Source organism: Neovison vison, chromosome 11 (genome assembly GCF_020171115.1).
Source record: "Neovison vison isolate M4711 chromosome 11, ASM_NN_V1, whole genome shotgun sequence".
NCBI classification, from domain to species: domain Eukaryota; kingdom Metazoa; phylum Chordata; class Mammalia; order Carnivora; family Mustelidae; genus Neogale; species Neogale vison.
In genome coordinates, this window is record NC_058101.1 from 6735358 (window position 1) to 6749825 (window position 14468).

A 14468-nucleotide genomic window follows, 5' to 3' on the forward strand; every position below is an offset into this window, starting at 1 on the left:
GGACCTCGTGACTTCTTTTCCGTGTATTGCAATACTTTTTAATATTTTTAAATTTACTATTTGGTTGATTCTTTCCATATTTATAATTAGTTTTCAAAAATAAAGAGTTGGTTCCCTGTGATTCTCCGAAGGAGACCAGTTAATTTTTACTTAATATTAGGAACTTAAGTATTTCAACTCTTTGGTATTTTTTAATCTGTTGCAGTTACTGATACTTAAATTGTTCCATCTTTGGCCTGAGATACAAGCCTCTTCAGGTTGGCCTCAAGTCCTTTGGTACAAGCTTAGAATTAGTCTTTGATAGCTTCCCTTCGCAGCTGGTATGGCATATGTTCCAGGGCTATCTTTATGGATTAATTCATGTAATTCTCACAAGAATCCTGTGAAATAGTACTCTTGTTATCTCCTTTTCATAGGTGAAGAGAGAAAACAGAGATTGTGACTCTTCCATAGACCTCCCAAGATGCAGAATAGAAACATAAATTCAAGTTCTTTGTCTTCCTGTGTGATGCTGTTTTCACTAGTCCAGTCTACTACCTCTTAAATCACTTTCATTTCATTGTTCTTAGGTAACTTGATTGATTGGCTGAAATTCATCCTACTCAATTATTGAAGATTATTAGTTTATTAAACATGAATTTCAAGAACTATCTAGCCAGTAGGACAAAGAAAATAGAATAGTAGTCTCATTTCTTTTTTCTAGTATTTTACTCATTTCTTTTTTCTGTTATCCTGCAAAAATACAAAATTTGTTGGAAATCTGAGTACTTTAGGAGACGGGGAAAGTGAATTTTTTTCTTTGTTTCTTGAAAGTCTCCCCAACTCTCAGTTATTATAATTACACTTTCATTAGGAAAAATGGGACTTTGAATTTGGTTTTATTCGTTTGCAGAATATGTAGCAGCCACTTAATCAATTATGTAGCAGGCACTTCTGCCTGTATATTGTACGTCAGGGATTAGGTATCTTAGGTTGAAAGCCACAGTTCCTGCTTATAGCCTACAAGGAGACAATAACGAATATCTAATTAGAATAATAAACATCCACTTATACAAAATACTTATATAATGTGAAAGCACTAAAATGCGTCTCTAGAAGGTGCTGTGGAATACGGAAGATTTGAATCTTGAAAGAATTAGTTGGATAGAGTCAGAAAGGGGATTCCAAGTCGGGGGAAGAACTGACAGACGCATCCTTGCATGGCACAGCATGATGAGTTTGGGAGCTGCTGCTGTAAGGAGTTTGGAGTTTAATCTGCAAAGATGATGGAGCTGTTCCATTATTCTTAAAACCCCTGCTTGTATGAGATGCACGTTCTCTGGCTGTACCTTCTGTGCGATGTCTAATCTCAGCTGCTGACTTCTGGACGGTACCTCTTATCCATTGAAAACTTTGGCAACTGGTTGTTAGTCCTCCTTTTCTTTCCAGCTTCTCTCTATCTGGGTTACTTAAACATCACATGGCTGTATATTCAAACAGCCCTGCCATCTACCTGTTATTCCAAAGACGTCTTCCGTTTCTCTTAATTCTTACCCTGGGCCTTGGCAACATCTGAAAATGTTCTAATTTCAAAATCACTAATGTGAGCGTCCCATAATCTATTGTTTTTTCAGCCTGCCTTTTTAAATACTTCAAATATAGCTGTTCCTAGACCTCATTAGGTCTTTAACTGGTGACATTTTCATTTATACCATTAGACCATTCAGGCCATTTTCTGTTCTTCCATCAGCTCCTTTTTATCTTCGCTGTCCTCCCTAATTAGCTAACTAGTCACTGGTTGCCAATACCCTAAACTTCTTGTCATTGTATCCTGTGCCTGAGGGTTTAAAAAAATCCCAAGCACAGGAAAGCCCAGTTGTCTCTCTAGGTGCAGCTTGAGAAAATCACACAGTACAAAAGATTGAGTAGTACCTCTAAATTCTTAATCATTGATGTAAGTCGGGGCCTCAGCATTGTCTGGTAATCCTTGGAAGTTTATTTAATTTATTCTCCCACCTTCTGTAACAGACCTTTATTCTCCTCAGATCTCAGATCTCTCTGTTCTTCTTTCAGCAGATGGCCTTGACCTCCACTTCAAAGAGAAGATAAAATCCCTTATTGCACTACAGTTCCTTAGTCTCCCACTGCCAGCTCTGCTCATCTGCCTCCCTCCATACTCCTCTTCTAACCTTTCCTTGTGCTGCGGATCTCATTCTTCCCAGGGACCCTCGGACTGTGGATTCTTCTTTTAGCAACACTCCTCTCCCCAACACGGTCTTCAGCTGCTTTCCCCAAGGTTCCTTCTTACCCACATTTAAACAACCTGAAGTTTCTTTTTTTCTTAAAACAGTGGCCACAAAACAAAACAGCTTGAATCTCACAGTCACCTTTCAGTTGCTCTTCTCTTCGTAAAGGCGAAATAGGAAAAGGAAGATCTCTGTCTGTGTCTTCTCTTACCTCTCAGCCCGCACTGATCCGGATTCGGTTTTCTGTATTCACGTAGTTAAGATCATTAGTCCTCCCAGATCCAGTGAATACTTACTGTTCTTTACTTAAATGAGAAATTTAACACAAAAATAAGAGTGAAATGTCCCCGATTCTACTGAAAAGATTCAGCAAAAGTCAGAATTTGCCGCACTTAATCATCTCCTTCTCCCTTCGCCCCCCTTTTTTTTGATTGCTGAAGTATTTTTTTTTAAAGATTTTATTTATTTATTTGACAGAGAGAGAAATCACAAGAAAGCAGAGAGGCAGGCAGGAGAGGGGGGGAAGCAGGCTTCCTGTGGGCCTTGATTCGAGGACCCTGAGATCGTGACCTGAGCTGAAGGCAGAGGCTTAACCCACTGAGCCACCCAGGCGACCCTACAGGAAATGGTTTATAGAGCTTATAATAACCAGGATTCAAGTCTTCTGGCTTCTAGTCCAATTCTTTACAATTTTTACATGCGCCCATTTGGAAATTAATATCATCTCTCTGGAGGGTAACAAGAGACCCTCTCTAGCACTGTGGCAGCTCCAGTGACCCTGTGGTACTTAGAACCTGTCGACCTGAAAGAATACTTCAATAGCGGCTCATATAGCGGCCCTTAACTCAGAGCATTTTGGTATTCATGGTTTTTCTGTTCTCTCTGTACCATTTGTATTACTAAGAACTTTAAGTCACTTTACTTTTTAACTTTACATATTTATTTTAAAAGGAAGATTTGTACTCCTGCTATAAATGGAAAACCAGTATCATTTGCTATAAAGATAGGAAAACTGAAATCAAGTACACAGAAAATGTCATAGTGTTAGCAGATTCTAGCTAATACTTTTGCCTCAAGCTCTGAGCCTTATTCTTTCCCTTGGTAAAATGTGAAATAAGCAGGTGCGAGTCATTAAAGGCAGACTAGCACCAAACTGAGACTTGTAAAGTATATTATCAGATCATGAAAAAATAACTGTTGGTCATGTGCATTAGTCCATTTAGTGACCCAGCTGTTGCCGGACAGCTGTAAGTTCTTGTACTGGGGTTACTTGCCTCCTGCTTTGGAGAATCTGATCTGATCTAGCAAGTTCACCCTTTCTATTGGAGAAATTGTAGCACAGAGAAGTTAAATGACTTGCCCAAAGCTTCGCGGCCTGCTAAAGCTTTTAGCTTAGAATCCTGATGATTAGTTCATTTGTTGTTCTTTTACTACATGTAAGAAGTGATCACGTTGGTACTGATGAAACACTGGTATAATGATTCTTTTTGCTTATTTCAGGCCCTCCAGTTTGTATTTATTATACACGTATAATAGCAATAAAGGCTTAAAAACCCATTCTGCAGCTGCACACACTTTACTTCTCCATATCATATCCGTATGTGCTTTTTTTGATGTGGATCTGATATGAACCCAGCTGACATCCCGGTAGTGGAAGTGCTTGTGTTGAGAAGATAGTGACTCTAAGGGTTGTCCTAGTATATTAGTTTCCTAATGTTGCCATAACCAAGTATCACAGACTTAGTATATGTATTAAGATAGTACAGATTTATTATCTTACAGTTCTGGAGATTAGAAATTCAGAAATGGGTTTCCCTGGGTTGACATCAAGATGTTGGCAGGGCTGTTGCTTCTTGAGGCTCTAAGGGAGAATCCGTTCCCTGGCCTTACCCAGCTTTTAGTCTCTCTTTGCATTTCCTGGCTTGTAGCCCCTTCCTTCATCGTCACGTTTCACTTTGACCTCCCCCTTCCCTGTTCAGGACCTTTATGATCGTGTTGAGCCCACTAAGTGCTAATCCAGGGTAGTCTGAACTCAATATCCTAATTTCATCATATCTACAGAGTTTCTTCTGCTGTGTAAAGTAACATATTTACAGGTTCCGGGGTTTAGGATGTGGACATTGGGGGGAAGGGGCATTATTCTGCCTACTATACCTAGGGTCTGAATTGATTGATTTTTTTTTTTTTTTGAAATACTAATTATGGGCTACATTTCTAGCATTAGGTGGTCTCTTCAGTCAACCCACACAAGCTCCTACACAGTCCAACCAACTGATAAATACTGCAAGTGCTCTTTCTGCTCCAACGCTATTAGGAGATGAGAGGGATGCTATTTTAGCAAAATGGAATCAACTACAGGCCTTTTGGGGAACAGGAAAAGGATATTTCAACAATAACATTCCACCAGTGGAGTTCACACAAGAAAATCCCTTTTGCCGATTTAAGGTATTAGTATTTCTTTTGATCCTCACTTGAAGAGTGTGTGTAAGAGAGAATGTGATATTTGGATTAAAATAATATGAAGAAAACAGTTGCTTTGTCTTTAGTACTCTTTGAATATGGTACAATTACACTTTTGTTTTAAGGATACAGAAGTTATTAAGGTGAAGTGCTTTCTTACATACATGTGATGAAGGTGACCAGAGTATGAATGAAGGGGAAGGGATGATCAGAATGTAATTTAAAATTGAGGAAAACGTGTTAGAAGCAGGGTGGTGTACTTGGCAACTGTGAAGTAGAGACCCAAAACTAGAATTTAGTGAGAATCATCTAACACTCTCCAGGAAGGTGGACTCTGGCCAGCAGAGTACGGGCTAGACAGGTTGTATGTTCTGTTTGGCAGGTGTCATTCTGTTGCCACTATTCTAGCTGGATGCTAAAGCCATTAAAACAGTATAATCTTTTTCTTCCTGATTCCATGCCTACCCGACAACCTTCTGCTTTGAATTCGACTTCTCAGAGATTGTTTGGTTAGCCAGTGAGAGTATTTAGGTCAACTCGATGGCATATTTTTCATAAATAATATATTGCAATCCAGTTTGTACTCCAGCCACTTTTTTTGAAAGACGTGTTGACAGGTTTTCGTAGAGAACGTGCACGTGTGCGGGGTAAGGGGCAGATGGAGAGAGAGAATCCCAAGCAGATTCAAAGGACTGTGAAGCCTGATTTGGGGCTTGATCCCAAGACCCTAAGATCCTGACCTGAGCCAAAACCAAGAGTCAGGCCCTTACTCAACTGAGCCACGTAGGCACTCCATCCACTTTTCAGTGGCACAAAAAGAAAACAAAACCAATTACTTTTTATTGCCTGTGTCTGTCTCTAATCAGTACGTATGTAAGCCTGTGTGTGGGGCTGCGAGCCTGAGGGTCGGACCCTTCTCAACGTGGTTGAACGACAGAAAGTGACCAGCTTCTCTTACTAAAACATCTGTTATCACTCTAACAAAAGGAATTTTTAAGTGTATATAATTGGAATTTTAATACTTTTGTGTAATGACTAAGAGCTATATAGTGGACATAGATTGGATATAACTTTTTTTAAGTTGATATGTAACGTACATATGGTAAAATGAGAACTAGTCTAGAATGAATTTAAATTCTTTTTTTAGAAGTTGGATTATGGGGCTCCTGGGTAGCTCAGTTAGTTTAAGTATCTGCCTCTTGATTTTGGCTCAGGTCATGGTCTTAGAGTCATGGGATCCAGCCCTGCAGAGGGCTCTTCACTCAGCAGGGAGTCTGCTGGAGAGTCTGTGGCGCTGTCCTTACTCCTCCCCCACAAAGAAATCTTTTTTAAAAAAGTTGCGTTATAAGTGGTGACACAAGAAAAGGCTTCTATCTAAAAGAGTAATTCCTTAGGTATAATTTATCATATTTTATATGTTAAAAGGTAACATGCTTCATATAGTTTTATATGACATGAACCCATAAAACGATGTAGATATTCTTTATAGTGTTATACGTTTGATGGTGTTATTCTACTTTAAAAGTAGTTATGTTTAGAAAAAACAATAGTAATCATATCTTCGCTCTATCTAAAACTTAGTTTAGGATTCCATAAGTCAATATAGTAAAATAAATTAGGCCTCGGTCCATGACTTTTGTGGTCATTTTTATAATGACATGCAGAATTGTTTCATCAGAGTTCAGGAACACCCAACAGTAATGACTATCAAACTTTTTTAGAAGGGAAGGCTATTTGGTTACTCTGTTGAAGAGGAAATTCCAATTTCACTCTAAGTTTATATTATTCTTGGGTAAAATAGTTTCTCTTTATCCTTGTGTGATGACCTAGGGCACAGAGTGGTGGCAAGAATAATTATTTCCTTCATTAGCAGCCATTAAACCATTTTCCCTGTTTTAGCAGATGCTTAAAGTATTAATATCAAACATGTGATGTAAAATCTGTACATAGTTTTGATATTGTTTGTTTTGTCATTCTACAGGCAGTAGGATATAGTTGTATGCCCAATAATAAAGATGAAGATGGGCTGGTGGTTTTAGTTTTCAACAAAAAAGAAACAGATATTCGAAGCCAACAACAGCAGTTGGTAGAATCATTGCATAAAGTTTTGGGAGGAAACCAGACCCTTACTGTAAATGTAGAGGGTATTAAAACATTGCCAGATGATCAGTAAGTATACATTAAATGTACTACTTATTTCTGTGCCCCTTGGTCCAAAGAGAGTGAGCCAACAGCCGTTTTTGTTGATAAAGCACAAATTAAATCTTTGAGCAGAATATTATTACTCAGCTAGTTATTATTCGGTATTTATAACAACATTTGTTTAAAAGCTTTTTTGCTTAATCTTGGGAGTTACTTTTTTTTTTTTTTTTTAAGATTTTATTTACTTATTAGAGAGATAGTGAGAGACCACAAGTAGGCAGAGCAGCGGGCAGAGGAAGAGGGAGAAGCAGACTCTCTGCTGAACAGCCTCTCTGCTGCGCATGGTCCCAGAGCCTTGGGCTCGATCCCAAGGACCATGACCTGAGCCGAAGGCAGCTGCTTCACCAACTGAGCCACCCAGGTGCCCCCGGAGTTACTTTTTTTTTTTTTTTTTTTAAGATTTTTTTTTTTTTAATATATATATTTATGTATCTATCTGTCTGTCAGAGGTGGGAGGAGCAGGGCGAGGGGATGGGGAGAATCTTGTAGGCTCTACACCCAGTACAGAGGCCAAGTGATCTCACAACCCTGAGAGCATGACCTGAACTGAAATCAAGAGCTGGACATTTAAACCAACTGAGCCACCCAGGTGCCCCTTAATCTTGGAATTCTTAACTTACCCGATACTAATGATTACTTAGATTCTTCGTTCAGAAACAGGAAGAAACGTTAATCATGGCTGTGTGTGCAAATCAAAGGCCACAAAGATGTTATTAGAAAGTTTTAACTGATAACTGTGCATACTCATTCATGGAGAAATATGACTCATTTACTTCTTATGTCTTCTGTATAATTTTCATACTTAGTGGTAAAAACATTTACTTTGGGATATGTTGGGTTAGAAGAATTATTATTATTTTTTTTAAAGATTTTATTTATTTATTTGACAGAGATCACAAGTAGGCAGAGAGGCAGGCAGAGAGAGAGAGAGAAGAGGAAGCAGGCTCCCCCCTGAGCAGAGAGCTCGATGCAGGGCTGGATCCCAGGACCCTGAGATCATGACCTGAGCTTAAGGCAGAGGCTTAACCCACTGGGCCACCCAGGCACTCCTGGAAGAATTAGTGAACTAGAATAATTGAGATCAGATAACTTCAACAGAATCTCCAAAGTACTTCTCAATTCTGGAAAAGATAGTAACATTTACGTAGGACTTTGCAGTGAAGCAAACCTTTTATAAGTATCATATGTCCCATTTTAACTATCATTTAAGTTGATAGACAAGTGAACATAACATTAAGTAAGGGTTCCTTATTTTCCAAGATTTAAGAAAATACTATTTTCTCTTCTAAAACGATTTCTGAATTCTGCTGGCACCTTTCGAAAATCACATGCTACATTGATACTGAGTTGGAGCTATGAGTTTTGTGCTGTTTTATAACTTGGTTATTTGTCTCCCAGGACAGAAGTTGTCATTTATGTTGTTGAGCGTTCTCCAAATGGTACTTCAAGAAGAGTTCCTGCTACAACACTATATGCCCATTTTGAACAAACGAATATAAAAACACAGTTGCAGCAACTTGGAGTAACCCTTTCTATGACTAGAACTGAACTTTCTCCTGCGCAAATCAAACAGCTCTTACAGAATCCTCCTGCTGGTACGTTTGTAGTCACAGATTTGAGGAAATGAAAGATTTAGAGATAAAAATGTTTCCCCTATTTTGGGAGGTATTAGTTGGTTATTAATAAAACCAGTGTCTATCATGTCATCTAATTCAGGACAAAGTTTTGAATGTTTTCATTGTATTAATTCACTTAGCTTTTATATTTTATAGTTAATATGCTCGTTAGAAATGTTGGGAAATGACAAACTAAAGAGAAATAATCCATAATCCATCTACCCCAAGGTAATTTACTTTTAATATTTTTATTTTCTTCTAACTTGTGCTGAGAATTCAAGTAAAACCTAAATAAGTGTTCTCACCAGAAAAGATGCTGTGGACGGCCTAACTAGATTGACTGTATGACAGATCCGGTTAGTCTCCTATTCACAGAAATAGCTTTTACTAATAATTTATTAGTCCTTTACCTGTGATTTTAATATAGCATATGTACATGTAAATCCTTTAAAAGAAAAAAAAGGATTCTGCACTGTACATCTACTGCGACTTGCCTTTTCAGTTGTAGTATATCGTAGCCCTTCCCATCCCATACCAGTACACACTGGTAAATATTCTTTTTAAAAATGTACATGGAATACCACAGATGTACCTTACTTCACTTCACTTCTATGTCATTTCCACTTTTTCATCATTATAAACTATGCAACAGTTAAACAGCATTGTAAACATAATAGCTCTCTGGTAATGAAATTTGAGTCGAGATTATGTATATTTTATGTATTGTTAGATACTGCCAGGTTGCTCTCCAAAGAAAGTCGTATACACACTGTGACAGGAACGTGTTCTTTTTCTCGTATTTTTCTTTTTAAATATTTTCTCATTTTGATCTATTTTTGCCAGCAATGAGATTATCACTTTTATAATTTTGCCATTCTGATTGCAAAAATCACTTTCCTGATTTCTAATCATTTGAGCATCTTTAAATATGTTTATTAGCTGTGGTTCTATCTTTTGTGAATTAACATTTCATGTCCTTTGCCCATTTTCTATTAGATATTTTTGTTTTCCTTTCTGATTTATAGGTGCTTTTTCTGTTTTTCTGAAGGTTAATCTATTATCCTATAGGTTGTAGATACTTCCTTTCAGTCTACAATTTTTTTCAAAGCTTTATCCTAACAATTTTCATTTTTGTAATTGTCATATTGAATAGTCATTTTTCATTATAGCTTCTGGATTTTTTAAAATCTTATTTTAGGAAGGCCTTTCCCATACAAATACTATAAAAACAGAGAATAGTTTCTTTCAGAAAAACTATTTCCCCTTTTTGTAGGTGTCGATCCTATTATCTGGGAACAAGCGAAGGTGGACAACCCTGATTCAGAAAAGTGAGTACGCCCACGTCGCCTTCCCATATACGGACTGATATTTGCTGGGGAATGTTGATGCCTGGCTGGTTCAGTCGGTAGAGCGTGGAACTCGTGGTCTTGGGATTGTAAGTTTAAGTCCCACGTTGGGCTGGGAGCCTACTTGTTGACTGACAAGGCTGTACAGTATGGTGAAAACCTTGAAATCTGAGTATCATTCCCCTAATTTTGCCTTTAAAAGTATGTATTTTGACGGAACTTTATTTCTTTATTTCTAAAATAAGAAGGTTGAAAAAAATCTGTGATTTAACATTGTTGATTTCATAGTCATTGATCTGTCTTTGAACCCTAGAAATTTATTGTGAAATTACATGAATGTTATTACAAAAACCCTAATTTCTGGTACTTTGTAATAATAGTAAAAGGCTTAAGATCTGATAATTGACCACTTGGATTTCTTCAGGTTAATTCCTGTACCCATGGTGGGTTTCAAAGAACTTCTTCGAAGACTGAAGGTTCAAGACCAGATGACTAAGCAGCATCAGACCAGATTAGATGTAAGCATTTAGCTTCATTCTCTGCCTCTGGCAATAGTAAAAAAGATTATAGATACTTTTTACTGTGTGGATTACTATTATGTTTTAGAGTTAAATAATATAGAGTATGCTATAAAATTAACAATTACAGTTTTGTGCAACTGCTTAGTAGAGAGCCTCCAAAATCACGTAAATCTGATTTGGTATATTTTAACAAAGAATTTAGAATTGTTGGCTTACCATTGCTATTAGGCTGTTACATCCTTTTGCAGCCAGGGAATGCATATTATTATTATTTTGGGGTGGGGGTACTTTTAAAATTTAAATTCAATTAGTTAACATATAGTATATTAATTTCAGAGGTAGAGTTCAGGGATTCATCGGTTACATGTAATATCACGTGCCCTCCTTAATGCGCATCACCCAGTTACCCCATCCCCCCATGCACCACCCCTCCAGAAACAGTTTGTTCCCTGTAGTTAAGAGTCTCTTGTGGTTTGTCTCCCTTTCTGTTTTCATCTTACTTTATTTTTCCTGGGTTTGTTTCTTTCACTAACCAGAATCATGCTGTATGTATTGTCCTTTGATGTGCTTGTTCAAGATGTTCTTAGCCTATGACACTCCTTTTCTCCCTTATATATTCAACAGAGTTAGTGTCACTGTTTGGGTTGCTTCATTCTGTTATAATTTTGCCCACTTTTGTGCATAGACTTGAGCACAGGGGCTGGAATTTGAGAAAACAGTGTCAGTTTGAGTCCCTGGCAGTCTGAGGTGAAGGCATGTTAACTTGGCATTGAGCACGTGGCAGGCTGTGCATGCTGACTTAGGCAGGAGGGCAGCTGGACTATGGATTTGGGCCTCACAGACCAATGGCATCCGTGTGTGATGGCGACGTGACTGGTTTGCCATTAACTTTTTCTGGGAAACTGTCTCTCTTTCTATTCGGAATGAAAGCCTTGCTGGATAGAGTGTTCTTGGCTCTAGATTTTTTTCCTTTTAACACTTGGAATTTATCATGCTGCTCTCTTACGGCCTGCAAAGTTTTTGTTGAAAAACCCACTGATAGCCATATGGGGTTTCCCTTGTATGTAACTGCTTTCCGTTCTTGTGCTGCTTTTAAAATTCTCTCTTTATCACTACTTTTGGCCATCTTATTTACTTGTGTCTGGATGCAGACCTCTTTGTGTTGGTTTTGTGGGGGGCTCTCTGTGCCTCCTGGATCTGGATTTCTCTTTCCTTCCCTAGATTCAGGATTTTTTCAGCTTTTACTCCTTCAGACAAATCTGTCCCCTTTTCTTGCTCTTCTCCTTCTGGGATCTCTATCATGCAACTGTCATGCTTGATAGTGTTGCTGAGTTCCCTGGGTCTGTTCCCATTTTGGGTATTTTTTTCCCCCCTCTCATCTGCTCATCTTGATTACTTTTCATTACTCTGTCTCCCAGGTGGCTGATGTGTTCTTCTGCTTCCTCTTGTTTGCTGTTTATTCCAGCTTGTCTGTTTTTAATTTCATCTAGTGAGTTCATTATCAGTAAGTGGTTCTTTTTTATGTCTCCTCTCTTGGTGGAGGGTCTCATGGAGGTCGTGCATTCTTTTCTCAATTTTAGCACATGTCTTTAGGAGCATTACTTTAAACTCGCTATCAGATTACTTACCTGCATTTCGTTTAGGTCTCTTGCTCTGATTTTGTTCTACTCTTTGATTTAGGACATATTCCTCTGTCTCCTCATTTTGTCTATTATTGTGTCTATTTCTGTGTTAGGAAATTCAGCTGTGTCTCCTGCACTTGAAGGTAGTGACTTTATGAAGAGGTCCTGCACTGCAGTGTCCCCACCAGAAAATGGTGCATCAAGGGTGTCTCCTAAGTGTTTTGTTACGGGGGTGTCCTAACGTGGCGAGCTGTGTTTGCCTTCGGTACAGCCTGCACTGACTTTCTGCCTGTTGTGGGAAGAGCCTGGTGCCTGCCTGTTAGTGGGCCAGTCCAGGGTTGCCTTGGGCTCGAGTTGAGTCAGAGCAGGTGTTTGCCAGAGATGAAATATCACCAAACTGTAGGTACTTTCCCTGTGTTGTCCCCTGAGAAGCTTTTGTGGTGGCTGGGGCCTGCAGTCAGACCAGCTGCCTGCCCTAGCCCACTGCTGGACTCCTAGCTGGACTGGCATGTGGTCATCTTCCCCTGGCATGTGGTCATCTTCCCCTCTCCCTGGAGCAGGACTCACTCTGGAGTGATGCCGGCCCTTGTCTGGGCTGCGTGCACACCGCCAGGCTTGTGGCACCGTGCAGTGGATCTCCTCGCCTGGCCTTTTGTCTGGGTTGGGCTGTGGAGTCTGTCCTGCCAGTTTCCAGGTTGCTTTCTGGGTGTTCTCTAGGCAGCCATGTGGCAAGAGGTGAGCCCTGGGTCCTCCTACTCTGCCATCTTCCCAGGAGCCTCTTGCATATTTTCTTAATTAATATTTATAAGGTCTTACCAAAACAAAAGCTAAAGTTGTGATCCTTTTTTTTTTTAATTGTGTTAGTCACAATACCATACATCATTAGTTTTTGATACAGTGTTCAAGATTCATTGTTTACGCATAACACCCAGTGCTCGATGCAATACATGCCCTCCTTAATATCCGCCACCAGACTCACCCATCCCCCACCCCCCTCCCCTCTAAAACCCTCAGTTTGTTTCTCGGAGTCCACTCTCTCTTGTGGTTCGTCTCCACCTCCAATTTCCCCCCTTTCACTCTTCCTTTCCTTCTAATGTCTTCCATGTTATTCCTTATGTTCCACAAGTGAAACCATATGATAATTGACTCTCTCTGCTTGACTTACTTCATTCAGCATAATCTTCTCCAGTCCCATCTGTGTTGATGCAAAAGTTGAGTATTCATCCCGACTGCTGAGTAATATTCCATTGTATATATGAACCATATCTTTATCTGTTCGTCTGTTGAAGGGCATCTTGGCTTTCTACAGTTTGGTGATTGTGGACATTGCTGCTATGAACATTGGGGTACCTATAGCCCTTCTTTTCACTACATCTGTATATTTGGGGTAAATACCCAGTAGTGCAATTTCCGGGTCATAGATTAGCTCTATATTTAATTTTTTGGACACTCTACACTGTTTTCCAGAGTGGCTGCACTAGCTTGATTCCCACCAACAGTGTAAGAGGGTTCCCCTTTCTCTACATCCTCTCCAACATTTGTTTCTTGCCTTGTTAATTTTTGCCATTCTAACTGGTGTAAGGTGGTATCTCAGTATGGTTTTTAATTGTATTTCCCTGATGGCTAATGATGAACATTTTTTCATGTGTTTGCAAGCCATTTGTATGTCTTCGTTGGAGAAGTGTCTGTTCATGTCTTCTGCCCATTTTTTGACTTGATTATCTGTTTTTTGGGTGTTGAGCTTGAGAAGTTCTTTATAGATCTTGGATATCAGCCCTTTGTAATGTCATTTGTGAATATCTTCTCCCATTCCGTGGGTTTCCTCTTTGTTTTTTTGTTCGTTTGTTTGTTTTTTTAAAGATTTTATTTATTTATTTGACAGGCAGAAATCACAAGTAGGCAGAGAGAGAGAGAGGAGGAAGCAGGCTCTCCGTGGAGTGGAGAGCCCAAAGTGGGGCTCGATCCCAGCACCCTGGAATCATGACCTGAGCTGAAGGCAGAGGCTTAACCCACTGAGCCACCCAGGCACCCCTCCTCTTTGTTTTGTTGACTGTTTCCTTTGTTGTGCAGAAGCTTTTTTCTTGATGAAGTCCCAAAAGTTCATTTTCGCTTTTGTTTCCTTTGTCTTTGGAGATGGTGTTTTTGCAAAAAGTTGCTGTGGCCGATGTCAAAGAGGTTACTGTCTATGTTCCCCTGTAGGATTTTGATGGATTCCTATCTCATATTGAGGTCTTTCATCCATTTTGAGTTTATCTTTGTGTGTGGTGTAAGAGAATAGTCGAGTTTCATTCTTCTACACATAGTTTTCCCAGCATCAGTTATTGAAGAGACTTTTTTCCACTGGATATTTTTACCTGCTTTGTCAAAGATAATTTGACCATAGAGTTGCGGGTCCATATCTGGACTCTGCTCGGTTCCACTGGTCTGTGTGTCTGTTTTTGTGCCAGTATCATGCTGTCTTGGTGATCATAGCTTT

The 14468-nt window shown here is 39.2% G+C and overlaps 1 protein-coding gene across 2 annotated transcripts in view; it reads left to right on the forward strand.

The window, feature by feature from the left end:
• NUP54 (nucleoporin 54) overlaps positions 1-14468 on the forward strand; it is a 35482-nt gene that overhangs the window by 5023 nt on the left and 15991 nt on the right. For both annotated transcript variants that reach the window (XM_044267973.1, XM_044267974.1), the window contains 5 exons: positions 4444-4670; positions 6667-6854; positions 8286-8482; positions 9777-9831; positions 10274-10367. In XM_044267973.1, coding sequence (XP_044123908.1) covers positions 4444-4670; positions 6667-6854; positions 8286-8482; positions 9777-9831; positions 10274-10367 — 761 coding nt within the window. The remainder of the gene's footprint in view (positions 1-4443; positions 4671-6666; positions 6855-8285; positions 8483-9776; positions 9832-10273; positions 10368-14468) is intronic.